General features: G+C 37.7%; 1 protein-coding gene across 1 annotated transcript; it reads left to right on the top strand.

Moving 5' to 3' along the window:
* Positions 1 to 5,169: 5,169 nt before the first annotated feature.
* On the top strand, positions 5,170 to 27,273 carry LOC139737042 (dehydrogenase/reductase SDR family member 11-like). Its single transcript, XM_071647720.1, has 7 exons — positions 5,170 to 5,307; positions 20,750 to 20,953; positions 21,592 to 21,686; positions 22,522 to 22,651; positions 23,037 to 23,120; positions 24,317 to 24,382; positions 25,959 to 27,273. Exons 1-7 carry the CDS (start codon positions 5,170 to 5,172, stop codon positions 25,995 to 25,997), a joined length of 756 nt encoding a protein of 251 aa, XP_071503821.1. The 3' UTR covers positions 25,998 to 27,273.
* The last annotated feature ends 276 nt before the right edge of the window (positions 27,274 to 27,549 follow it).

Consider the following 27,549-nt stretch of genomic DNA (forward strand, 5'->3'; position numbering starts at 1 on the left):
TTGATATAAATAGATCTAAAAGACCAACAATGACAATAACATCATTGCAAATTAAACTCCCTAAAACATATGATTACCATTATGTTGTGCCAAACTATAAAGCAGTGGGTGGTGGTGATAGTGAAAGGCCAAGGATTACTAGTATTAATGATGATAAGGCAGTTGTATTCATAATTATGATAATTGATATTGCATGTGATCAGGTGCTGAAAGCTGTAGATGTAACTTGAAATCAGTAATTGCACTGCAAGTACAAGTTGAAGTAGTTGATGATGACAGTGATCATGAGGTGTTAACAAATGATTACCTGGCATAGTACTAGGGCCTGTGTATTGGTAATTACAAGATTCAAATATTGGCAGTCAATAGTCTACCGTACATTTAATGATATATTGAGTGTAATGTTCAACCCCTCCCTCTAGCATTTAGCCTTTTTTCCCCCTAACAAAATCCAACGGCTAATCATTGCTGTTCATTTCTCCATTGTATTAAATAGGATTCCATGAAACGTGCTACAAGAGGTTTATAGATAGCAAACGCCTGAATCTCGCTAGGAAACGAAAGCTGAAGGAGGAGCCTGGTCCGTCAGCAGGAGCATCTGTTTCCTCCCCTAAGACGCTCACATCAAGATCAAGGTTTTCTTCTGGAAGCTCTTCAGGTTCTGCTGTGTTGCCTGTGAAATGCATCATTTGCAACAGAGTCAACCTGCTCATTACTTGCCAAGGGAAATAGGTTAATATGATTGATATTGAAGCATGAAAACATTGTCATGTTACTATAAGTTGTCCTTGATAAAATGGAGCAATATATAGGCCTATACACCACTGAAACATTCACACACATACTCAAAGAACTTCAGTGCAAAGTTCAGAAACAACAGAATGTACTGTATATGCACCAATGCTTTGGTCAATGTGATTGATATTCAAGAATTGACATCTTACCAAAGTTGTGCATGATAAAATGTCTTTGTAATACAGATTGCTTCCTGTATTTTGAATGCCAATGTTTATGCAACATGTTTTGACTCCTTGCCTCAGTATGTGATTGTTTGCCCTTTAGCAAACATTTCTGCCCACTATTATGATTTGATTAGGGTTGAATTATTCTAAGAACAAAGATGTTTTCCTAAGTGTGTTTTTTTTTCATAAAACTGAATGACTACGATTAAAATTTGTTTCTCCCACTCTGGGGAAAAAAATATGTAACTATTATTAATACTGAAACAGAATGTTCATGTAGAAAGGTCAGTACAATGTAGGTGTGAGTACAAAATCAGTTTGCTAAAACTAATACACACCAGCCAAATGAAAATTGTGCATAAGTTGAGTCAGGTTTGCACAGATCCTCTGATATTGGATGTTAATTGCAATGTTATCATAATTTTTAATGCCAAACCTGTTTTATTCTCTCCAAGATTTTCAGGTACACATTGCCTCCAATGCAGAATCCAACAGTTTTCACTCATGAATGGGTAAACTATAATTTTGCCTTTATTTTATATATTGGCATTTTTCAAAACTTTTACACCCTTTCAAGGATATTTGGACCATGGAATGTTCCAGGAAATTTATTAAAACTAGAAAATTTGACTGATTATCATTTTGAGCTATCTTACATGAAAGGAGGTAGTGTCCCACCATGTTGTAACCTAATGATAGCAATGAAAACTTCAGGAAATTTTATGAAGATTAAATTTTCTAGTGCTAAAGTAATGTATAATATTTCATGAACAACGTGATTGCTATGTGATCTAAGTATATTAAAGCTTCTTAAGAAGAAGAAGAAGAAGAAAAGAAAAACATGTTTACTGATAAACAATATGATCTGTTTAATAGTAATGTCTCATGTGTGTAAATGAGTTTGTATGTGTGCGTGTGAGTGTATATAATATGTCAGCGTTTTTATGCACCTGTGTATGTGTAATGCACTGATCAGTACATGTATTATACAATGTAGTTGGTACAACATTAACAGTTTTACCATCATGGCCAAATTTTTATAATGAAGGCTTAAGAAGTAATGTGATTAAAAAAATGTACAAGTTATACATATGCTCAAATTACACTACTCGTAGTCCATTTGTTTTCACTTTGCGGTCTGCTAGCTCTTACTGTACATGAAATGATGAAGACTACACAGTGTATTTAACAGGACATATATTGCACATATGTGTAATGTACATGTACACTGTACATTGGACATTTCAAAGTACAATAGTGATAAATTGATGTATTTCCTGACCACACCTCAACACTGAAAAAAAAATCTAAACTTATTTACCAATAATCAGGTGCCATAAATGTGAAAAAGTAAAGTCTACTACACTGTACAGCTGTATGTACAAAGTACATATACAATGTTTTAATTTGGATGTGATTTGTAGTAGGGGGTTTAATCAAATTGCTAACATGTGAGTGTGTGTGTGTGTGTGTGTGTGCATGTGTTTGTGTATGTCTGTGTGTGTGTGTGTGCACATGCGTGTATGTGTTTGTGTGTGTTGTGTGCATGGCCCACACATTTCCCAAGCATAATTTCACACTGATATCCCCCTTAAATGTTTGTGAATTAGAAAAAAACAAGTTGCTTTGTCAGACTGTCTTTTGATATGAATAGGCCTACTTATTTAATAATGTATATATACATGGAGCTACTATTTTGAGCAAATACAGGTATGGTTTGTCAAAAAAAAAGGAAGATATATATTGTTATATATATATATATATATATATATATATATATATATATATATATATATATATGTGTGTGTGTGTGTGTGTGTGTGTGTGTGTGTGTGTGTAACCTTTATATGCATATGCAGAAGGGCAGTTCCACCAAAACTGTTCACTTGTAATGCCAGAGACAAATGGACCAATATCTCTAGCAAAAATGCTCTTAAGTGTCTTCATCTTGGTTTACTAAGTTTAGCTTTACTATCATGAAGACTAACAAACAAAAAACTGAGTGACGGGGTATTCTTACAACAGGGATATTGGTCTGATTGTCTCTGTTACAGAAATTATCAAAGTGAATAGTGTCGGTCTAACTGCCCAGTAGGCCCTACATGAAGTGGTGATAAAATTATAAAAGTTGTAGGGGAGAGCGGGGAGAAGTGGGACATTATTTCAAGTTCGCCGATTTTCTTCTTATATCTTTTTATAGAAGAGATGATTACACTTCCTTTCGGGCTTGCATGAAGGTTCATATGGTAGGTAACATAAAGAGCTATAAACTGGGGGTGGCACTGTTTTCAATTTTCTGCAGTTAATAAAAAGAAAAAACCTTATTTTGGGGGAGAAGTTGACCCACCCGTGGGTCAAGTGGGACAACGGCAAGGGAGAAATGGGACGGTGTTTGTAAAGTGTGTCATCCTATAGAAATGTCGGAAATGCCAAAGTTGGAAGGCGTAATGAAACATTGGTAATGAAAACAGTCAAACATGCTTTAAAATGATCTTTATTTTAACAAAACAAGTTTGAACAACATGTTTGAAAATCTGAACTGTTTTACATGTAATGCTATTATTAGGGACAAATGGGACACGTTGTCCCAACTGTCCCTCACATGGCATATACATGAATATGTACGACTGCTCAGTAACCACGCAGGCATTTGTCAAAAACAAGTTATATTAGTTGCATATCAATAAGGCTCACCACCAGCTTCAATTGTGTCCTTGAAATCATGAATACAAAGACAACAGGTTAATTAGCCTGATTTCAAAAAAATGTCATATTTTGGGGAAAATTTTCAATAGCAATTTATACATACTTAGAATTTGCCGAGCTGCATGGCTTTCTTAGTGTGATGTATGGTTGCTAGGGGCTTATTGTAGATATAAGCCAATCGCTGATTGGTTGAACAGTTTTTGATTCAGAGAACGTGTCCCACTTGACCCACGTCCCAACTCACCCCGCTCTCCCCTACAAACTTAGCGCAATTCTTTAAATTTAGACTGCTCTCTAAAAAAGGCACCTTCTGGTTCCTTACATGTACTTCAAAACTTTGCACTACAAATTGTGTAATGTGGTTGTACCCTATCCCCTTCACCTCCACCACCCCTGATCAGAATATGCTTGATATCTTGTATACCATAGCTAAGTAGCGGTTCATAGAACCTACATCTCACAGCCCTGAGCTTACATTACAAAATTACATTGTTATTTAGTGGGCCACAAGTGCCTATGTCAATTAAAGAATTTCTTTAATTTCTGAATATTTCATCATACAATATTATTAAGGAAGAATAATTGATGACAAAATTATTTCCTTTAATGAATATGATTGGCACAATCCCCCCCCCCAAAAAAAAAAAAAACCATATTTGATCCCCTTTACCAACAATAACATCGCCAAACAAATCTTCCAACTTTTCTTGAGGTCCACATCTCACGACTTTCACAGAGTTCTTTGCAGTTTTATGTAGTGTTTAGACGTTAGAAGTGGCACATCACAAATCATACATCGGCGAGCTGGCGATTTGTAGCTCGCCATTTTCAATCTCAAGAATAATATTCAAGTCATCATCGAATCTGGGCACAACAAAGTCCAAAACACCACGTGAAAGTAGGTCGGACATGACTGCAACCATAACTTTCAGCCAGTCAAAAACGTTGCACGAATCAGCTGTGCAACAATGCATGCTACGGATCACTGAAGAACTGAGTACATGTATCGCATTGCATTGTGATCAAAGAGTTCGCTCTTTGATTGTGATAATGTGTGTTGTGCAAAAATGCAGGCATCTCTGTGCACATAATTAGTAATTGTTGCAGATCGCACTGTATTCACGGTGCAATGCACACAGCTGGCTGTGGATCGGTCGATCCCACATAACTTTTCTGTGATCGATCCCTTAGTTTTCATGCATACGCAATGAGCTTGCGAGAGATAGGGCATTACGTAAGCATACCTATGAACTTTTGACCCTACGCACTGTCAAACCATTCTGGACGTTTTTTTTTTCGGACAGGTTTGTTGGCATCGCGATCGATATCGAGCGGTTACAGGGGATAGCGCGATAAGCTGTGGAGCGGCGCGTGGATGCGTAATGATAGAAAACGTCCAGAATCTGGACTACGTTGACCCTGGATAGCGGCCTCATATGACACATCACAAACTGTTCATTCAGATGTTGCCATTCCACGACAGCAGTAGCGTCAAGTCATCATGGACCTATCAAAATGGAAGGGCCGTGTGGCTCTGGTAACCGGGGCTGGTTCAGGCTTCGGGGAGGCAATCACGAACCTCTTGGCCAAATTAGGCATGAAGATACTGGCTGCTGATATCAACATAGATTACCTGAAGGTAATTCTCCGTGTTTATATAAAAATGTTGACGGCATATCATTCTTAACAGGAGTATTTTATACATAACCCATTCATTGATGGTCCCCGTCATCAAGTGATCATACTTTTAAATTTTCCAGGCTCTCCCATATTTCCATGTGTCGTACTTTGTTGCCAATAACTTGCTACACAAACAATGACAAACGGTGTAGAGCACCTGATTATCAAATGAAGACTTTGTTCGTTTGTTTGTTCATTTTCCATCTAAGAAGACGGCTGCCTAGCCCACATTCAGCTACACATTGCTGGTCTTCCATGGGGTCCAGTCTGATGTTATAGGCGGGACCACTTCACCGGGTTAAACACCCTGCTCTTTGCGATGAATTAATGAAGCATAATCTTGTACGTGTTTATATGAGTTGAAACTCTCTCACGCACGGGACTTTCATCTTATGTCCGATCTGAGGGACAGAGTGTTTTGCCTCTTACTAGAGGGGACAGTATGATTACACACAACATTGCTCAGAGAGACTCGGGAATCGAACCCGGGCCCTTTGCATCTGGAGGCAGACGCGCTGCCCGACTGAGCCAACTCTCAGAGTCTTCGAAGATTCGGCTGTGGACTTTAAGAATCGGTGAAAAAACGTGGTCAAACACTGTAGGTCATTCCTGCAATTATTGGATTGCAATAATACCTTCAGTGTAAACATTTATCATCATGTAGCTTTCTTTTTCGCTCGAAGGTGACCGCATAAGAACCTCCTCAGAAAGGATTATTTTTCCCTCTTGTCGAGGAGGAGGTAGGGAAGAGCAAACATAATTTCCTTTCATTTTGATGTAAAACGACATCCGTGCAGAGCTCATCCAGGGACATTAGTTAGTGAGAACCCCAAGAGTACTGGAAGACAATCTCTACACTTCCAAAATTATGTTTATCTAAATTCAATTTTGTTAAAGTTATAGGAAGACAGAATTTTGATGGAATGCACAAAAATTACTTAGTATTATCAGTATGCATAAAGTATACACATTGTTGGCAGTATATTGCGTACATACTAACTTTCTCGATTGGATTTACCATGGACCTACTACACACACGTATACCAGGAACGGAGGTCTTTCTTTAAGCCCATCATCACCGCCGCCATTTGATTTTTGTGTGCATCTTGATGAGTGGTACATTCACATGTTTGGGCAATGATAAGTGTGTAATCGTGCGTTGTCACTGACAAAATAAGAACCGTTGCCCTGATGTCGGTCTTATTTGGCTGAGGTGCCTTTTCAGACTCAACTGCCTTTGAATAAACATCAGTGATGGGGAGCAGCAGACCTCAAAATATGACAAATTTTGTAAGACAAAATTAGTAATTACTGAAGTGGACTCTAGTCTTGTAGGCACGCATGTAACGTTGCTTAATAGTAAGACATACATGTCATCTACCGTGGTTACTGGCCATGTTTACTCTGAAACAATGTGCGAAAAATGGCAAAAGTAAGATTACAAATCACATTCAACCTGCCAAAATGTTTGCTTTCTCTCGTAAAGTAAGTGTATTTCAAAAATGATATTGGCTGAGCGATGATATCCCAATGTACATGCATTTTCTTGATTTGAGAGACTACTATCTTCTTCGCATGTAGGTTTTAGATTTCTCGTAGCGCCGTTTTGTTTTTATCCACGCTGGCTGTCGGGAGAAGGAAAGGATAGGTATGACCAGGGAGGTGTTTTGTCTCACCTCCCTGGTATGACTATGGAGTTTTCATCACAGGTGTGCCTGTTGGAATGTTTCGATACAACGTGATATCACCTGGATTACTGATCAGCAAAGCAAGACAATTGTCAATTTTGTTTACCAGGCCATAATCGGTTTACTGGTTACGTAAGAGATTGAGTGCGGCAATATTTACACGAAGGAATTTTATGTACACAGTAGGCCTACACATGCATTTACAACGTGAAGCTTGATGATAGGATCATCAATGTTCAAACAGAGACATTTGCTTTCACAGCTTTCTTATATAGAATACAAATAGGATAAGAATACGTAGACTTTTATAACATTTCTAATGTCACAAGAAAGAGAGTTCGAATTATCGGGTCCGGTGTCTCTAAAAGATTTCAGAGCCATCATCATTTTAGGATTATATAAAAGATGTTTGTTTGTTTGTTTTTTCAGATTGTCTTGTAGAACACGAGTGTATGCATTTGTTCAACTGCCTTACATTATAAGCTGTCGAAACATGAAGAATGAATTTTGAAGAAAGTTAATGGCATCTATACCTGGTTAATTCTGCCAGGGAGGCTCACCTCCCTGATTCTGCTCATGAAGAATCTTTCAAGGCCATTAATGGTCGGCCCCAGGATACCTGTCTTCCCTAATCTAGCGACGGCAGACTCGTCCTGGCCTTCGTTCATCTGGCCTTACTCTCCAGGTGCCCATCACACATCTCAAGGGATACGGAGACCGGGCATTTTCTTCTATTGCTCCTCGCCTATGGAACTCCCTCCCATCTTTCCCTCCTTGAAATTGACAAACTGGATCACTTCAAAGCCTCACTCAAAACTCACATTTTTCACCGGGCATTCAACTGTCTTGGAGGAGTCTGTGCCCTTTGGATGTTTCTATAACAGATTAAATGGCGCCATACAAATGCTGTGGATCATCATCATCATCATCTGAATGATCCTAAGAACCCGAGTTAGCGCATACACATAGCTTTCTAATACAGTGTATTAACAATCAGCCCCAAACAGGTTTCATCTTTCCCTCATTCAGTGCGCTTCTCCAGCCGTCCACAACAATGTATACACACATATGAAACATCTATAAGTGGCTTTGCATTTCAAAGAATTCTTCATTTCTATAAATTACGTCACACCGAGCAATATATCGAGAGAGCTTTAAATAATCTCAAAAATTATACACACATATGAAACATCTATTGGCTTTGCATTTCAAAGAATTCTTCATTTCTATGAATTACGTCACATCGAGCAAAATATCGAGAGAGTCAGAGAGCTTTAAATGATCTCAAAATTATATCATGAACTTCCAGAAAACCAACGGGTTTTTGAATGCAGGTATATTTGGACAGAGAGAGTGAGAGAGATTACAAAAGCACCGGAAAAAAACACGGAATTAATGGGTCCAGGTATATTACAAAATTCCAACAAAGTATTAATGTCAGAACAGTTGAGATGAAACCTTGGCGTAAGGTTGTTGTTTTTTAACTTTGTTTTTTTTTTTTTTTTTGGGGGGGGGGGGTCTACAACGAAGGACTATAATGTGGCTGTAAATGCTAAATCGTGTTACCAATGTTGATGTTTCCTCTTTCAAGATTAAAGGAAGGAAAATAGGATCACTAATGACTTATTTGACAATGACCCGTAAAGTGAAATCTATGCATAGCGCGGTCTATCCTAATAGGGAATTTTAATGGTTTCCTTTATGCAAACCAGCCGCTTGTCTGCCTGTGAGAGTGTTCGCGAGTGTAATAACACTGCCAATCCAAGCTTTCATGGCGATTATCCAACCTACATGAAATACATTTGAAGGAGACACTTGAGCATGTTGAGTAAGAACATTATCGTGAGAGGTTCACGGATCGGAGAGGAGCTGTTAAATTAGAATATGATCGAACTGAGCTTGTCCTCGTACGGGTTTCTAAAATCAGTTTCTGTGAGCAGGAAATCATGTCGCAAACAAGTTGTCATTGCGTTGGGTTGTGGGGTTGCCATGCATATAAGGTATGGAGTATACTTAAGAAAGATTTGCATATGCTGCACGTACAGTATGTACAACCTAAGGCCCGTTTGCGCTGAATACGGTAAGGGCAACGGGCCGGTTTTTTGTTTTGGCTTTGTTTTGTTTTTTGTTTTTTGTTTGTTTTTGCTTTTGTTTTTTTGCTATGGTGCGCCAAAAGGAAGCATGTCTGGTTCTGTTACAATATCACTTCCCCGCTAATAATTTTGATACAAAATTAATCTTCTACTGTTGATTTTGTTGCTCTAGATTGTGACACAAAAATAACGTTTAGGGTGATTTTATACCGAATTGCTGAGACTTTTTTTTAACAGAACCAGACATAATTCCTTTTGGCGCACCATAGCAAAAACCCGTGCTCGGTGTAAACGCGCCCTTACAGCCGAAGGCCGTGCGGACGACACGACCTGTCGATGGTAATTATTCATCGTCACAATTGCACAGGAAGTCGCTTCGTTTTTCCTGTATTCTTGGCGCATCCGACATTATGCCACTTACCTTTCTGCTTGAGCTATGGAAACATATCGTGGGCCCTGTGAAAGCCCATGCGGAGGTCATCATATCATTAGAAAGGGGGTTGATACATGTTTGGTTATTGCTACAAGGTTACAAAACATCTTATTTTAGCAAAACAGCACATTTTGCGAAGCTAAAGTTGTACACTCACACATACTCTCATAAACCCATGCACATGCTTTATTTTGATGAAGCAGTATGACTTCTATACTTGCCGTAACTATTTTCAGCAGGTTCGGCTTACAACCGTTGCTAAAAGGATTTGACTCATCCGTCCTCTGTGATAGAAATATGACAGTACTAAGTATACAAATAATTCTCTGAGACCAACATCAAAGCAATCGCTTTAACCCATTAGTAAGTGAACCGCTAGAAACCGCCCATCTTATTACACCCTGAAACGCCCGAAACCGCCCGTCCGCTTTTTTATAGTTTTATGAGTTACCATTTTATTGTGTTCATAAAGAATATATTATTAGGTAATTTGAAGAGGCAAAAGGTCAACAAAAGTATGTCAGAATTATTTGAGTCTGTGACATACCAGTCTCTTGATAAGATAAAGTATTCATTGGCTTTGAAATAAGTATAACTTATGATAGACAAAAATAAACATGCAGTGATCTGTTCTACATAATTTAGAAAGTTGTGGAAATGAGAATGATATTACTGTGCCTTCTAGGGAACGATAGGCCATTATGTTCGGAATCTTCATTTGCTAAAGGGTTAACAAAGGATTATTGTTATTATCTTGGTGTATTTCATAACTCTCCTTTCAAAAGAAATCAGCAGGCAAGCAAGAGAACCTGGTCGAGGTCTTGAGATTTGAAACTGATTTAGAAATCCACGACAGTCAACAGGGGAATCCCGTAGTAAACGAGGTCATCGGGACCTGCTATTATCTCGCTATATCTGGACCCTTGTTGTAGGTCTGCCTCGTTGTACACTAGGACCAAACACACACACACATACTTTTTTTTGTTTTATAATATTCTTTATTTGAGCTTCATTCAATGTGAAATCCATATTAACAATAAAATTAATACATCCACCAACAAAAAAGAAAGCAGCTGTATTCTTCATTCTTGTGCTGCTAAATCATTTTTCAAACATACAGTACGATATATTTGATCCTTTTTACCAAATCATACCCTGTTTTTATAAGAGAAATGACATAAAAATCTGCATAATTCTCAGAAAAAGCTATTTTGATCAGCCTAATCAAGCCAATCCGAATGTGCCTTATCACTCACACACCGAATAAGAAATGTGTGCTACTCAATCACTTTTTTACTTAACTTCCTTCTTTTTTTCTTTTTTTTTTTTTTGGCAGAGCACACGCTATATACATAAATATATCAGATAAGGTATAACTCTTAAAAGGGAAAAACAATTCTTGATCAACTTGATCAGATTGCTCAATATCCACTCTATTACATAAATTCTCTTACACTCTCTTGAGAATACAGCATTTCCTGAAACATATCATATAAAAAGCATTCTTTACTTAACCGAGCAAAACTCATCATTTTTTTTCCATCTAACCTATCAACCACCCCTCCCACCCCCCGTACAGCACAAAATAACCATATGTGTATATCATCAAAACAAACCATATTCCTGCCTAACCCCTTAACCATTATTCTACTGTTGCCTAACTACATCTACCTAACCCTAACCATCCCCACCTATTTCCCCACTAACATACCCCCGTAGCCTTCCCTCAACACACACACCCATATATGCACTGCGCATCAACCAAAACAACAACAACAACATACCCACCAGTGCGCACTCACAAACACCAACATTTGCACGCCAAATCACACCACATACTAGTACTTGTGGTATCTTGGTTACCTGTTTCTTTGACAGTTAGACACACACCAAATTAAAGGGACACAGTCCTCACGAAATTTAAAAAAAATATGTTGTTGTTGGTACCTCCAATGAACTACTTTCACCAAAAGCAAACTTTTAAATCACCAAATAAGCTCGTACATTTTGGTTGAAAAAGTGTGACTCTGCATGGTGAATATGCTAATGAGCAAGTCTTGGCGGAGAGTCATACGTCGTCGATGCACAACTCTTCCCAGCCGTGTTCTGCTCGTTATCCGTACGCTCCCTAGTTTACCCGGATGCATGAAGACGTCGGTGGCTACTCCGAATCGTATTTGACATTGTTCCTACGTTTTGTGTGTGTGTGTGTGTGTGTGTGTGTGTGTGTGTGTTTGTGTGTGTGTGTATGTATTGTGTATTATATTCGCACGTGTGGACGGTACAACTAGATGATAGATCTACGGTAGATACGCGTACGCACCCCGTACGCGGTTTGCCCTTCGCACTTTTCCAGTCTCAAGCGCAGCTGCAGCCCTACCTGTCGCCGCTCATGCATGTTCTATAGTACGTACAGAGTGTACATATTTGTAGGTAGAAACGATTCTACACAGGCCTGCTAGTACACTACAGGGGCGACCGCATTCAGCGTCGTCTGGTCAGGCTATCTTACATCAGTAGTTTTGCTCGAATCGTGCAGAAAAATACCCAGGAAAATCCTTTTTTCCGTCCCAGACCAACAAAAGTATCGTGAAAGGTGAGCTGTATGGCTGGGAAATATCGGTACAACGATGCCGAACATAAGAAACTTAGGGCCTACAAAATCTCGAAATCGTGTTGTGACCTACCTGTGCGTGGACAATTTGTGAAGCGATGTTTTTACGTGGACCGGCAGGCTGTGGCCCTCGGTTATAAACCGAGAAAACTCCTGAAACCAGATGCAATCCTGACCATTTGCTCACATGAGTTATACAACAGAAACACCTCGAGCATCGACTTCGAAGAGAACCGAGGGAAAAAAGCGTAGAGAGGTAAGGAAAGTGGCTAGCTATGTTTAATTTACCGTGGGCCTGCAGCCGGGGTTGGACTGCAGTACAGTGCCACTGAGCTAGCTGCTGCCAGTGCCGACTGGACATGCACGGCAAAGTGGAGCGAAATCATATCCCTACGACCCCCTGTGTTTATCCTTCCCGGCTCACGTCATATTTTTTTTTTCGAGGAAAGGCGATTATCTGACTACTTACAGAAATATTGAGATACAAACAATATTTTCTTAAGAATTCGACTCTCTCATGCACAGGTTATCTTCGGTTTGAATGCCAAAATTGACTGGACGGAGTCGAGTGTACTGTGTATGTATACATTGGTATGGTAAGGATTTGCGCGCGAGAGTGGTTTCTACGCTAAGAAGTATGCAACACGGACGGAAGCTAGAAAACGACCGTGCCTATTTGATGTCAAGTTCATGGTATATTTGGTTTAAAAATACATAGAAATTTATGTTTACAATATTAATTTTTCGTAAATTATATATATCTAAGCTTGAAATATTTTGTTTGAAATTATAAAACCACAAAATTTCACATTATATGATAAAATTGCAACTAATCATTTGAACACTTAAATTGGTTTTTAGAGGCACGGCTGTCAACCACAGAACTCTTACACATAGAAGAATCACTCGCCACCCGTTTTGTCGCCGTCGCTCGACTCATTGTCACGTGACGTCCGCCATTTTGCTTAGCGGAACTTTTTTGCGTGCAAATCCCAGCAGACGCTATCCACATACAGTGACTGCATGTTGTACCGTGTTTTTCTGACGTTCCGAGACCCTGAGCGAGGCATTAAAATGCCATATTGTGCGGCTGTAAACTGCACAAATCACTTGACAAAAGGATTTGGAAACAGGTAAGATTGACACCAAGCCATGATGAGAATAAGAAGTAAATTAATTCCCCAAGTAACGTTACAATTAGGCGGATCGGTCGTATGTTGGCTTTCTTGTGAGCGCAGTAGCAAAGGTAGTCCCAGACACTGGATTTTGTGTTTGCCGTCGACATATCTGTTTACCACCAACTATTATGCAAAATAAAAAAGATCAAGTAGGCCTAATTTAGGCCCAGGGGCTATATCACACTCTGTACGTTGTGTGTTGGGGCAAACAGCTTTGTACATGTAAAAAGTGTAAATTTATGTAAATTTGAGCTTAGGTGTAAACTTTACACGTAGATTTATTCTTGTCTAGCTAGTTAAAGTCACAGTACCACTAGTGGTGGGCCAGTGTCGGTGTTAGTGACAACACTACAGTCGTTTAGATACTAGATTGTCTAGACTGACTGTGTACTCTAGTATTAAAGTAACCCCGGGACATTGCTTTCGCAATATGCAATATTTGTCATACATGTATTTGCGAGACTTGTCTTGCCTACATATTGTTGCCACGTTAACATTTCGTACTATACCATATAGTATGTTTTCACACTCATAAGGATTTCATTTTGAATTGTGCTTGAAGTGAACAAGTGCAAGTGAAATCTTGGATAATACAGTATTGCCTTTGATATATTTTTTTAATATTCTTGCCAGTGTCCATTATTCATGGTTTTATTTTGCTGCCATATTGTATGCTAAGTGATTGTACATGCATTTGCTTTCATGATGTAGTTGTCTTATTTGTGACACTTGTTTTGCCTACATGTACATACTTTGAGATGCAGTGTAATATGTTTTCACACTCTTTAGATTTCACTTTGAATTTCGTTTGAAGCAAATGGGTGCGTGTGAAATCTTGCATTATACAGATGTTCATGTATTGCCTTTAGTTGATATTGTTATGCCAAGAATGCATTTGATATTCTTGCCCGACAGTGTTCATTCTTTATGGATTTTATGTTGTTGCTATATTGCATGATAGTTGATTATACAGGCATTTGCTTTCGTGATATACATTTGTTGTATATCTGTGATCCTTGTTTTGCTAACATGTTGTTACCAAATTATGTTTTCATACTACAGAGTGTATGGGATAGTGTTTGTTAAACTCATTACTAAGGATTTAATTTTGAATCATGCTGAGCTAAGTACAAGTGAAATCTTACATTTACAAATGTATTGCCTTTAATACTGTTGCCAGGAATGCCTTTGGTGTTCTTTTCAGTGTTCATAATTCGTAGATTTATATTGCCATAGTGCATGCGGATCAACACAATATGTTTTCATACTATACCATATTGCGTTTTTACACTCATTAGGATTTTCTTTTTGAATCACGCTTGAAGCTATCAAGGGCAAATGAAATTGTGCACTATATTGATGTATTGCCGTAGATAATCTTGCCAGACAGTGTTCATTATTCATGAATTTTATGTTGTTGCCCTATTGCATGTCCATTATAGATGTATATGCATTTGATTTTGTGATTACAATAGTTGTCACAAATTTGCAACACTGGTGGTCTTGCCTATCATTTGCATAATATGTTCCTGACGCATGTACTGCCTGTGATTATAGCCGCCGTATTAGGTATGATAATGGTACGTGTACTTCAAGCAAATGGTATATCACTGTACTGTGGTTGATTCTAAGCAATCAACTTTGACCTTGATGAATGTCAAATAAATTGTAAAAAATCAGGAAAATTAACTCTGTCCAACTTAACTTTCTGTTTTTTGTGGAAGACAATCTTGAAAGGAGTTCATGCTTGTAATGTGTGTGTGTGTGAGTGTGTGAATACATATATATATATATATATATATATATATATATATATATTGATTGAGTACCAGGTAGTCTACATGTTGGTGCAGCAATATCATGATATCGAAAGTAAAACAGAAACCAATTTCATGTTGATCACCAACAATTTATTTACAGCACACAAATATTTGAGCGATTCGCTCTTTCTCAAGTGTTGTTGCAAATCGCTCAAAAATTGGTGTGGTGAAATAAATTGTCGGTGATTAGCATGAACTCGATTTCTGTTTTATTTCATGTATACAGATATACAGTGCATACATGCCTATAGGCATATTGCTTCCTATACCAATATGTGCAATAGTGGTAACTACTACACACTACTAATGATAATGATAACAGCAGGAATATAGATAATTAAGGTGATGTTGTTTTCCAAATTTATGTTGAACGAGTGTCAGATGGGGAAGATGTATTACATGATCATATCCACAAATCATTGATTTTTACATCTGGACTGACTGAAAATTTAATTAGACCTGTTTAATGGGAGAAAAATCAAAAGCACGAACACACATCTTCTTACAATATCATTGGAGGGGGAAAAATGCAAGACATAGGGGTGAGAGGGGTATCAGAAAAATGGCAGGACACAGACAAGGACAGGCGCGCGTCTTAGATTATTTTATACCAAAGCAGATCACGTCTCCGAAGTCAAATAGATCTATCCGAAAGGGGAAAAAAACACCTGTTTCAATACAGACAACTTTCAGGGAAGAGTGTGAAATAAATAACATAAATGAGTACATGAATCTGTGGTCAACGCTGGATTGAGAAGTACCAGTTTGACAGTTTACAAGTTCAAGTAAATATCAAGGGCTATAGCGGCTGTCATACTGTCCGATCAGTGAGTTGACCGTACCGTACTCGCGAGGAGCTGCGGAGGTACCGCTAAGCAACATGGCGGCATGTGCACTGAGGCGTCACATCCGGGGTGCGCGGTGGCGACACCGAGCTCAGCGGGTTGTGAATGGGTATGATTCTTCTATGTGTAAGAGTTCTGTGCTGTCAACTTGGTGAGTAGGGCATGCACTACGTAGCATCTTTTTGCCGGCTCTTTCACGATCGCTTGCGGGAATTATTTTTCAAAAATCGCGTACGGAGACAATTTTTGATGTCCAAGCGTATAAATTGGTGAAAGTTTATAGTTTTTACTCTTCTTAATTATCAGTACAGTGAAAATCTCAGGACTGCTTCCCTTTAAGATCGAAACTAACTAATCATTTTACATGGGGGAAAAAAAGTGACCACCATAATGCTGATACATATACCGATTCCTAAACATTAATACGGCAAAAACCTTTATAAACTGACCATACATCTGACTCTATGAAAGTTTCAACTGCTCCCATTTTTGCAAATGAAAACCAAGCTTACCTGCTTTAACCGCAACGTTCTTTTCCTCCTCTATAAAATCCAAAACAAATTTCTTTATCTTTTCCCTCTTGGGTAACTTATTTTGTTCTCTTGACCGAAATATTACAATTTTCATCAAAATTATCAAGGCATTCACGCATTTGATTCGATTTGAACTACCTCGTAAACCCAAGAAGATATCTCTCCATTCTAATTCTTCTAACTCAACTAAATCATAAAACTCAATAAGAAACTGCCATATCGGCTTTACTTTCACACAATCAAAAAATATATGTGAATAAGTTTCCCTTTCCAATTGACAAAAAGAACAAAGATTATCATTCACAAAACCAAACTTAAACAAAATGTTCCCTTGTATATATCACCCCGTGTAACAACTTAAACTGAAATTCCCTATGTTTACTAAGTAAAGTCGTGCTTCTAGGTCTAATAAATAAATTTTTAATTTCCTTATCACTGAAATCATACTTCACTTCACCATATCTTATTTCCAGGGTATACAATTCTTGTAAAACTGTAACAAAATACTCGTACACTATTTTTGACTTAATATTTTGAAATTCTAATATTTTACCAAAAATCTTCACCTGTATATCATAATTTAATACATCAATTTGCTGAAACCTTACACTCCCTGTGGACTCTTTCCACTTTTCTGGAAAAACATTATAAATGTCATTTATCTTAAATATACCATTTCCCATGATACCTAAATTTCGAAAATACCCAACGGGTTTAATAAAACCTCCTTGTAAAATATGATGTACATTATAAACACCCTTTTCATATAAATCACAATCAAAAATACTCTTCCCTTTTATACATATTTTTCTATTATTAAATATAACTGGATTCATCACTTCATCTTCAAAATTCCTACATTTATCCATTTCCTGCCATACCTTGACCATTTCTAAATTAAAAGGTGGAACTGGATTTGTCAATGTCAATCTAGACCATTCATAATCACATAAAAATAAAAACCTTCCTCCTACTGATCGAAAACTAAAATCAAAATACATTTTCCACCCAGATTTCTTCTCACCATACAATAAACGTTTCAACCACATAATACGTTGCGTTTTGACAAACAGCTTAAAATTTATCATTCGCAGTCCCCCATTAACATAATCTTGATACATAATATTCCTTTTTACCCGGTCTTTACCATTCCACAAAAATTCAAAAATCATCTTATCCAATTCAGGAAATATCCATTGAGGAACAACTATGAGTGATGAAACATAATTTAACCTTGATAATGTATAAGTTTTCAACAGATGAATTTTTCCCATGAGTGTTAAATCACGCTGTTTCCACCATCCTAACAATTTTTTTTATTCTACTTAATATTTCTTTAAAATTGATCTCATTCTTCCCCCTCACATCTCTTGCAAAATTCACCCCTAAAATGTTAACTGCATCAACATATTTTCCAGATACAGATAATACAGGTTTCTCTGTATCCTTACCCATCCACAAAAAAAAATAAATTTGTCTTTATTTACAATTAAACCGCTTATTTTCCCGAATTCATAAAAAATATACTGTAACCTATTTAAAGATTTTATGTCCTTTATAAACAACGAAATACCATCCGCATATAAAATTTGCTTTATTTCATTCCCCCCAAAACATATTCCTTTTACAGTGTTATCTTTCCTTACTACTTGTGCCAGTGTTTCAATTACTAATAAAAACAAATACGGAGACAGGGGATCACCTTGCCTAACCCCTCTCTTGATTTTGAAATAACCCGTAGAGTGCCCTCCATTCATAACACAACTGCTAATATCCACATACACACACACACACACACACACACACACACACACAAAGATTACATTGCATGTACACGAAGTGGTCCACATGCAGCTATTTTTAACTTGCATCAGTAATAATAAATTATTCAGACAAGGCGTAAAAAAGGAAAAGAAAAATAGGACTCACTGATAAGGGAAGAGATAATAATGTCTACATCTTAATGTGGACATGCCTTTCAACCTAAAAAAGATTTGGCAGGGCTGCACTAAATTGTGTGCAGGAGTGTGTGATGGTGACTCCTTTATTCGCACTATAAAGAACGCCGAGACATCTTGAATATAGTATCTCAGAGGAATTGTGGCTGTATGTGTGTATTTATACTCACATGTTTTTAAGTGTTTTAGCCCCACTTCACTACACTCCTTCGGAAAAGAGGAGCGCAGTGAGCTAAGATATTACTCCAAACACTTCTACCACAACTATTGCACAAGTTTTCCTTCTTCATCTTCTTTTTCAGCGTTTGCTTCTTCATATTCTGTTCCTTCTACCCTTTATAAATCTTTCCTTCCCCTTCACAGAATGCACTCGCTGCCCTCTTTCACTTACTATTACGTTAAAGGACAAGTTCACCTTCATAAACATAAGGATTGAGAGAATGTAGCAATATTAGTAGAACACATCATTGAAAGTTTGAGGAAAATCAGACAATCCGTTCAAAAGTTATGAATTTTTGAAGTTTTTGTGCAGTACCCGCTGGATGAGAAGACTACTGCAGTGTATGAATAACTTAGATGTCACATGCGTACAACAATACAAGGAAAATATAAAGAGAATTTCACAAAATTCCATCTTTTGAAAAAAGTACACATTCCCCTGACTCGTTACCGATAAATGTTATGGGTAATATTATTCCCCCTGCCTTTAGAAAGAGGCAAGTCAATTGCTCTTTTATTATGCGAAAAAAGTGAAAATATGTTAAATTTTCTTTTATATTTTCTTTATACTGTTGTACGCATATGACTCACAAGCTGTAGTAGTCTCCTCATCCAGGGGTTCCAACACAAAAATTTAAAAAAAATCATAACTTTTGCATCGATTGTCCAATTTTCCTCAAACTTTCACTGATGTGTTCTACTAATATTGTTGCATTTTCTCAATCCTTATGTTTATGAAGGTGAACTTGTCCTTTAATGTAGTAGGCCCTACCTTTTCGGAATGTGAATTTACTCGGGCTTGCAACGGACCTCCACGTGAAATTCCACATATTCAATTTTACCGCAATCGATAGAGTAGAATAAGACAAACGAAATACCACAGGCTTCACAAATCCGAATAAACGAGTAAGAAGCGCTATCTACTGAAGCCAATTTGAAAACGGCCGCGTTGATAAGTTGTACTTGTAGCTTCCTCTAATGAAGAGTCGATCCGATCCCTGTTCTTTTATTCAAAGTTCTGCAATTAAAGTTAGATGTATCATATCTCACTTTTACCAGCATTATCTTCATTGAGTGTGATATCCTAAGAAAGCCTGATTAATTATCTTTAAAATGACACCTCACTTGCTATGACTGGGTATTTTTGGAATGTGCAAAACAGCTTAGTATGAGGACAGATCAAAAGTAAAATGTCGCAACAATTCTGCAATTGATAATGTACTGTTTCGATGAAAAAAAAAGGCCACTGGAAAAAGCAATGCTGAAACGTGAGCACTTTCAAAATCTCTCATTTCCTAAACATTAGATGATCGTTTGGTCAACCTTAATGTTTGATTTTAATCTGCAGATACTGTTGCAGTTTGTAATTCATGGATGAAGCCTGGAATTTAATGATAATCTCACAATGCATTCTTTCCAAGTACATACCTTCCCTGAAAAGACAAAAACAAATTGGGATTATACTGTCTGACATAACACATTTGCTCCATTTTGCAACATTTCAAATTTGACCTTTCCTCATACTCAGTTGTACTGTGCATTCCAGGAATGCATACTGTAAACAAGTGAGTTGTCATTGTAAAGAAAATTAATCAGGCTTTCTTATGATGTCACATTTGAATGGAATAATGTAGTTTTAAGAGAAATATTATGATACATCAAACTGGAATTACAGGTCTTTTTTGAGGGGTTTACATAAAGTTCACTACATTTCTAATTCAATTTAACCCCTCGACGTTACAAAGTATATGAGAGGGAACGTGTATAGCCACATTTTTGATTCACTTTAAATCGCCATATAAATCAGTTGCTTGCTTTGATGTTATTATCACTCACGAGCCCATTTTAGGCGGGTATTTTTTCCATCTTTCAGGCTCGTACAGCAATTCAGCAGACACGTTTTTTGTCATAGCGAATCTAATAATCCTTCATAAACATTTATTTTTAATGAAAGTTCAATGTGAATAAACTTCTATTGCCATCAATACACGTTTCTACTGCTTTTTTTTTTTTTTTGCAGAAAGTGGTTGACACGGTCACGGCCGATGGGGGCGACATTCATGCCGCGCAGTGCGACGTTTCGGATGAGGCGGCTGTGAAATCCCTCTACGCTGATGTTGAGCAGAGGTTTGGTCGGGTGGACGTGAGTGTGCAATGTGCTGGGCTCTCACGACCTGCACCACTGCTATCGGGCAAGGCGTCTGACTGGAGAATCATGACGGAGGTTTGCATTATCTTTCGACCAAGAAATAGTTGTCTTAAATACCTAAAGGCCTCTTCAAAGTCCTGAGAAAACCATCAACATAAACTCTTAATGATTGTATAATTTTCGCTTTTTATAATGCTGTTGGGAAAAAAATAATAATTTCAAATTTTCAAGTTTATTTTACATCTTTTATATAAATACAACATAAACAGAAATGCAACATCTACATTACATATCAAATTTCACATTTAAAACATAATCAAGATTTTACTCAACAGACAAAAACTAGTCACTGACTAAAATATACCCCTAAAAGCCAAGCCCAGGTAATCATTTTCATATTATAGTCAAGATTTTTTTCTGGGTAGGTTTTGTTTATTTTTTTTTCCTGTTTCTATGCTTGTAGTTGCTTTTCATTTTGTAAGCTCCAATTATCAAAACATACAAGTCATAAAAAATTCAAGATCGTCGAACTTATGCCATCAAGGCGGGGAAAACAGATCAAGACATAATGCCAATGGCACTTTCCTTCACCTGTCTCCTTTCGTTGTTATAGAGACAATGCTAGAAATGGTATTGGCAGGCTACAGTTTTTTGTTTTGTTTTGTTTTTTGGCCCGAGTTGATCGGTTTGTTTGAACCTCTCTGTTATGACAGGTGAATGTCTTGGGGACGTTGTTTTGCTGTCGTGAGGCTGTAGATCTGATGAAGAAACACAACGTGGATGATGGCGTGTTGATAAACCTTGTCAGGTAATTTCCGACCGTCCAGATATCATAGTTGGGAGATCGTTCCATGTGGGTATCTGTATCTATCTAAAAAAAAATCGAGTGAAAATTTTCACTCTAAAAAGAGTGAATACAAAAAAGAGTGAATTTCGAGTGAAATTGGAGTGAATTTTGAGTGAAAATGCTCATTTTCACTCATTTTGGAGTGACGTCAGGGATCACTCGAAGATTTTGGAGTGATCCCTGACGTCACTCCAAAATGAGTGAAAATGAACATTTTCGCTCAAAATTCACTCCAATTTCACTCGAAATTCACTCTTTTTTGTATTCACTCTTTTTAGAGTGAAAATTTTCACTCGATTTTTTTTAGAGAGTATACTCGCTGGCTGGCGAGGGGCTGTAACCGTATATATCGTCTTTGTGTAATCAAGTAGAAATGATGATACTTTCCTATCATGTATGTTGAAAATTCCAGAATCATCTCATGTCCTTCGTGTCAGAAGTAAAGACTAAAATATGCGCGCTTAAAGTAATATCATGTCATCATACTACAAATATAGGGATGTCATTGTGACTGTAAGTGAATCGGGGATAACTATAAGTAGGGCTGAAGACAGACGAACGTGATAAATGTGATATTGTTCAATATAAAAAATGTAGATGATGATTCCGTTACAGTTCGTCATTTCAGAGATTCGTTAATCCGAAAATGGAATGAGGTTCGTTCTTCCGAAGGTTCATTAATCCGAAAATTAGATAAGGTTCGTTATTCCGGAGGTTCGTTAATCTGAAAACGAAATAAGGTTTGTAATTCCGAACGTTCGGAATAACAAACATCATCAGTTGATTCTACCCCCAGTCTAGCCGCCCACAAGTGGACACCTCACAGTGATCTTCACTTCTATGGTGCTACCAAGGTGATGCTGCTAGCCATCCAGGAAGGTTTCCGACAAGAGCTGAGAGAGATCAACTCCAACATCAGAATATCGGTGACTTTACTACAAGACTTCCTCATCATTTCCAACCTCACTCCGCATTAAAAGCCCTCGTATTTAGTAGGCAGGTAGTTTGTAATGGTATCTGTAATCTCGTCAATGTATGTCCGATCTTCGTATATTACACATTATTTTGAGAATGTAAGACAGTTTGTCATGTTGCGATGAAGCAATTTGTTTGAATCATACGCAAAATAATATTCTGCTGTTTTGGATAACAGCAAGTCTAACACCAGTCTTCGGCTTCGTAAGATAATGCACAGGAACAAAGTAATTACATCTTTATATAAGTATACCTTTGATAACCGAGATGAGAATATTAAGTAGCTCTTTGATAAGGTTCCACAGATCAAAGACATTTTACATTTATTCCTTTCAGGGTATCTCACCTGGTCAGGGAAACACGCGCTTCTACCCCGACATGTATGGCGAAAAGGAAAGCAAAATACCACTTTTGCCAAAGGTAGGAATGGGTCGCAATAAAAATAAAGAAACGATACTAGTACTTTCGTTGTTAACGCGCGATACCTAATACTACCCTCTTGTGTCCCCTTTATTTCCTTATGTACTCTACTCTCATTATTTCTTTGCAGAACAATGTTCACATGACGGACCGCAAACGTACAATGTATAATGTGTGCACCGTCGCAAGCAAATATCCCTTTTCAGTGACATTGGAAACCTCAACGTTTTTGATGAGGACAGGCAACAATCTTTACAAATCATAACACACAATATGTCATTGGAGGAGGATGAATTACATTATGATGTAGTGGAACGGTGTTTCTCTTTGACAGATATACTAATACATCAAAGAAAACTTCGTTTTGGGAGCCACCAGATTTTCTTGCATGACAGATGAATGCCCGAAGATCCTTCCGTCCTCTTAAACTAATTTACTCAACGTAACAGAAACAAATAATGGATAATTTATGCAAATTTGGGAATGATTACTTTAGATTTCTCTGTAATACTTTTTTTATGATTATAATGATGCTCGCATAGTAACATTCACAAAACCTTTGCAGATAACGAGGAGATAGCAAGAATCTATAACAGGAAAGAGATTTCAATTTTCAAAGGACCTTTTACAAAGAAGAGGAAAAAGCGTATAAACAGGATTTCCCTGAAAACGAGATGTAAAGTGTCAGATATCTTATTTGCATGTGGTGTAATGATTCTAACCCTGTTTCTTTGGAGAAATCAATGGTAGGAATCGCATTAGCCATGTCAAGCTCTCACCGTTGGTGGGGTACGTACAGGAACAGGAAAAAGACACACATGATATCATTCTGATTGTGTGGGTCGTAATAATGTTCATAAGTTCCTCAGTTAATTCCCTACCTGGTACCTGGTTGGCCCTGTGCTCACTCTTCAGGGGGTCATAAAAAAACATTGTAGAAAACATATTAACAAGTGTCTATTACTACTTCACTTTCAGCCTCCACCCCCCCCCCCCCTCCTGAAGAATGGAAACATTTTATTCACGCCTCTTTAATCAAAGAAAGTCGCCGTGCTTCGTCGATAATTATTATAACCTTGATATTATCAGGAAAGAAATTGTCAGGCGAGAAATTCAAATGTTACACAAATGAATTGTATGGCCACCCATATAGGATAGTTCGTCTGAGTGTAATTCTCCCTTGTCTCATTTTATAGCAACTTGAACCAGAAGACATCGCGGGTGTGGTGGAGTACATTCTAGGAACTCCCAAGCATGTTCAGGTAAGGAAATAAGATGGAGATGCTCTCGTTTCAAGTCATACAGCTTCGCTCCATCTTTCCATCATCTGAATTATGATTTCTTATTTGTAATATATAGATTGTAGATAAATACGGGCATCATAGAGTCGTGAAAGGCAAAATTACTATTTGCAGATGACCAAAAAAAAAAAAAAACAGCTTTAGTGCTTCAAAATAGGTCTAAAGTGTGAGTTAGGGATAGAAACAACCAATGTACAACTTTGAATCAGTATGATTAATGATAAGTATTGTAATATATACAAAATGTGAACAATAGTTATAATAAAAATTTTCTAGACTAAACCGACTATAGCACAGTTATGGTTTATTGAGAAAAACAGTGATATCTCCTTGTATTTTAGTCTTTATTGCAAAATGTTAACATAGTAGAATGTTTTGTGATATAACTGACCTACACATACAACTGACATACTAATCAAAAATTAATGTGATATCTGGAACATTTTTCTTTAAATCACTGCTCCCAAGGTAAGCTGTACCTTTAAGATATTTTAGATTAAGCTTTTGAAAGATCGCCTCATCTTTGTTTTCACCTTTAAGTTATCTTTGTTATCATATCTGAAACGTCGATGATGCAAGATTTTGAGATGTCACCATCATCGTTTTAATTCATACTTCGTATTGTGAAGTACTCATTCAAGTCTTTTCGCTGTTTATTATGTATGTGCAGGACGTTTGCATTGGAGTTCATGAAAGTAATGGTCGGTAGAGTTGAAGAGCTATATTTACAAGATTCTTCATTTCTTTCTTTCTCTCTTGGTCTTTCCTTTTGTCTGTCCTTTAATATTTGGGTGCACGTTACGAGACCGACACGTACCCATGAGTCATACAGCCCACAAGTCATACAGCTCACAAGTCATACAGCCCACGAGTCATACAGCTCACAAGTCATACAGCCCATGAGTTCGACACTAAGCCAACAAGGCCCACGAGACCGACACATTACGCGCCGTGTTGTATCTGTCGAACTCGTGGGCTGTTTTTACCTAGCGTCGAACTCATGGGCTTTATTTGCCTAGTGTCGAACCCATGGGCTGTATGACTCGTGAGCTATATGACTCATGGTCCTGTTTTCAATGTCGAACTCGTGGGCTGTATGACTCGTGGGTGTCGGTCTAGTGGGATGACCCCTAATATTTTACGTTAAATTAAGTGTTGCTTTTTTTTGTGGGCTTACTATCACTTCTGCTGAGCGCATAGGGACATTATCACTACGCGTTATGCGCTTTACACTGTCGATGATCATTTTGCGCCGTTTTTAACTTGTAACTAGAGTTTTTAGGAGGGTACTGCAGACTACAAACTCTGCTCTTTAGCAGTCCTCTCCATTTCCAACCATTTTTTTTTGGTATTTTGTCTTAAAATTTGCCAAATTATATCACTTTTCATAGCTTGTTTTTCAGTGCTTTGTTGTATCATTAGTATATTAAATGTTGTAATCATATGTGTTGAAAATGAAATAAAACGAAACAAAAATGTCCTCTTTAAAACTGAGTTACCTTTTCTTTTTCCTACTTTTTTCTTCTTTCCACCACAGGTTCACGATGTCTTACTGCGTCCGGTTATCCAGCCATAGAGTATTAGCGACTATATTCACGCCCCTGTTTTAAGGAGCATGGGGTGTAAGAGATGTTGCTTTGTAAGACCATTCTCCAATGCATCGCAGTAGCGATGTACGCCAACAGGGAAAGCCTTAAAGTGCTATCACATGATAATCCTTCTATGCAGTAGCAAGTGATTTTTGGCACACAAGATGTATACAATGTTCGATGTGTACATAGAAAATTTATCTTTTCAATATCATTCTTCTGATCGTGTCATTATGATTGTCTTCCAATAGTAATTTCCTTGGTATAATTTACTCTTTTCTGCGGGATATCATATCATCAGATGGAGTCTGCCAATCAAAGGGGTCATTTAACACAGTAACGTCTATCGAACTCATTTATCGTACAGAATCACGGGTACCTATTTGCGTCCTTACTTGGTTCGAAAAGCCAAATAAATTCGTCTAGATTTCAGGTTCATTAATGGATGCCAGCGACGGACATGACTCCTCCGACATTCAAGCATCGTTGCCGATCTGAAGCGCCATGTGTGGCGATAAGGGCTTGCCACGCCTTGTCGAGTCGAGCTGGGACAGTATTGTGCGGACTACAGAGGGCGGGCTGCGGGATGTCGCTCAGTATCAACATTTTGCTCGAGAAGCGTAATACGATGTGCACTGCATATCTTTTTCTCTCTCTCTTTAATGTTAAGTACAAACTGCCAGAAAAACAAAACAAAACTAAACAAGAACAAAACCCCTTATCGTTACTTGCCTCTGTATATAAGGAGTGGGAGGTACACCGACTGTACTCCCGAAGTTTGTTTTTTTTCCTTTTTTATTTCTCTCCAAGACTCCAGCTATCGGATGAACCGGTAACCACAAATATAAGCTAATTTTTTTTTTCAATAGCCGTCTGCCCACTGCTAAGGGAGACCTTGTTTGAATACTGAAAAATTCAACTCTCTAAATCAGCGGTTAGATTAACCTGCATGCTTGTCGAGTGCGTATTTCATGTAATTAGCTATGTTATACTACACAATGACCGAAAAGCCTCAGAGATTATAAGATTTTCGTGACAATAGCATGGCAAGCAGAATGGATTTGTTTTAAAGATGTTTGAGATATGAATCCAATCCATGTGTGCTATAAAAGGACATTTTTTTCCCGTCAGAAGTCATTTAGTTGTCGTGTAATTTACAAACAAAGTCAGATGTCAGAGGCATGCAACGCTGTGTACAACAGGACCAGGGCCCTGTTTCGTAAAGCTGGTCGTATAGTTACGAACGACTTACGAGTGACTGGTGATCAGTTCTAGTGCTGAATTACTGAAATTCTAATAAGTGTAGCACATCAGAACTGATCACCAGTCGCTCGTAAGTCGTTCGTAACTTTATGAACAGCTTTATGAAACACCCTCAGGGCACTTTGTCTTTATAGTGTAGCAACACGATCATGTCGTTACCACTAATTTCACTGTAGTAAATTCATTACCCACGGCAGGTGAAGCATTTCCAAAAACCTGTGTTTTTACACCCTAACAACTTAGCAGCTGTTATTTTTATTGTTTTACCCCACCCTC

The sequence above is a fragment of the Diadema antillarum genome, unplaced genomic scaffold (assembly GCF_040938485.1).
Source record: "Diadema antillarum isolate AM-2024a unplaced genomic scaffold, OU_Dant_1.0 seq00000676_RagTag, whole genome shotgun sequence".
Classification (NCBI taxonomy): Eukaryota; Metazoa; Echinodermata; class Echinoidea; order Diadematoida; family Diadematidae; genus Diadema; species Diadema antillarum.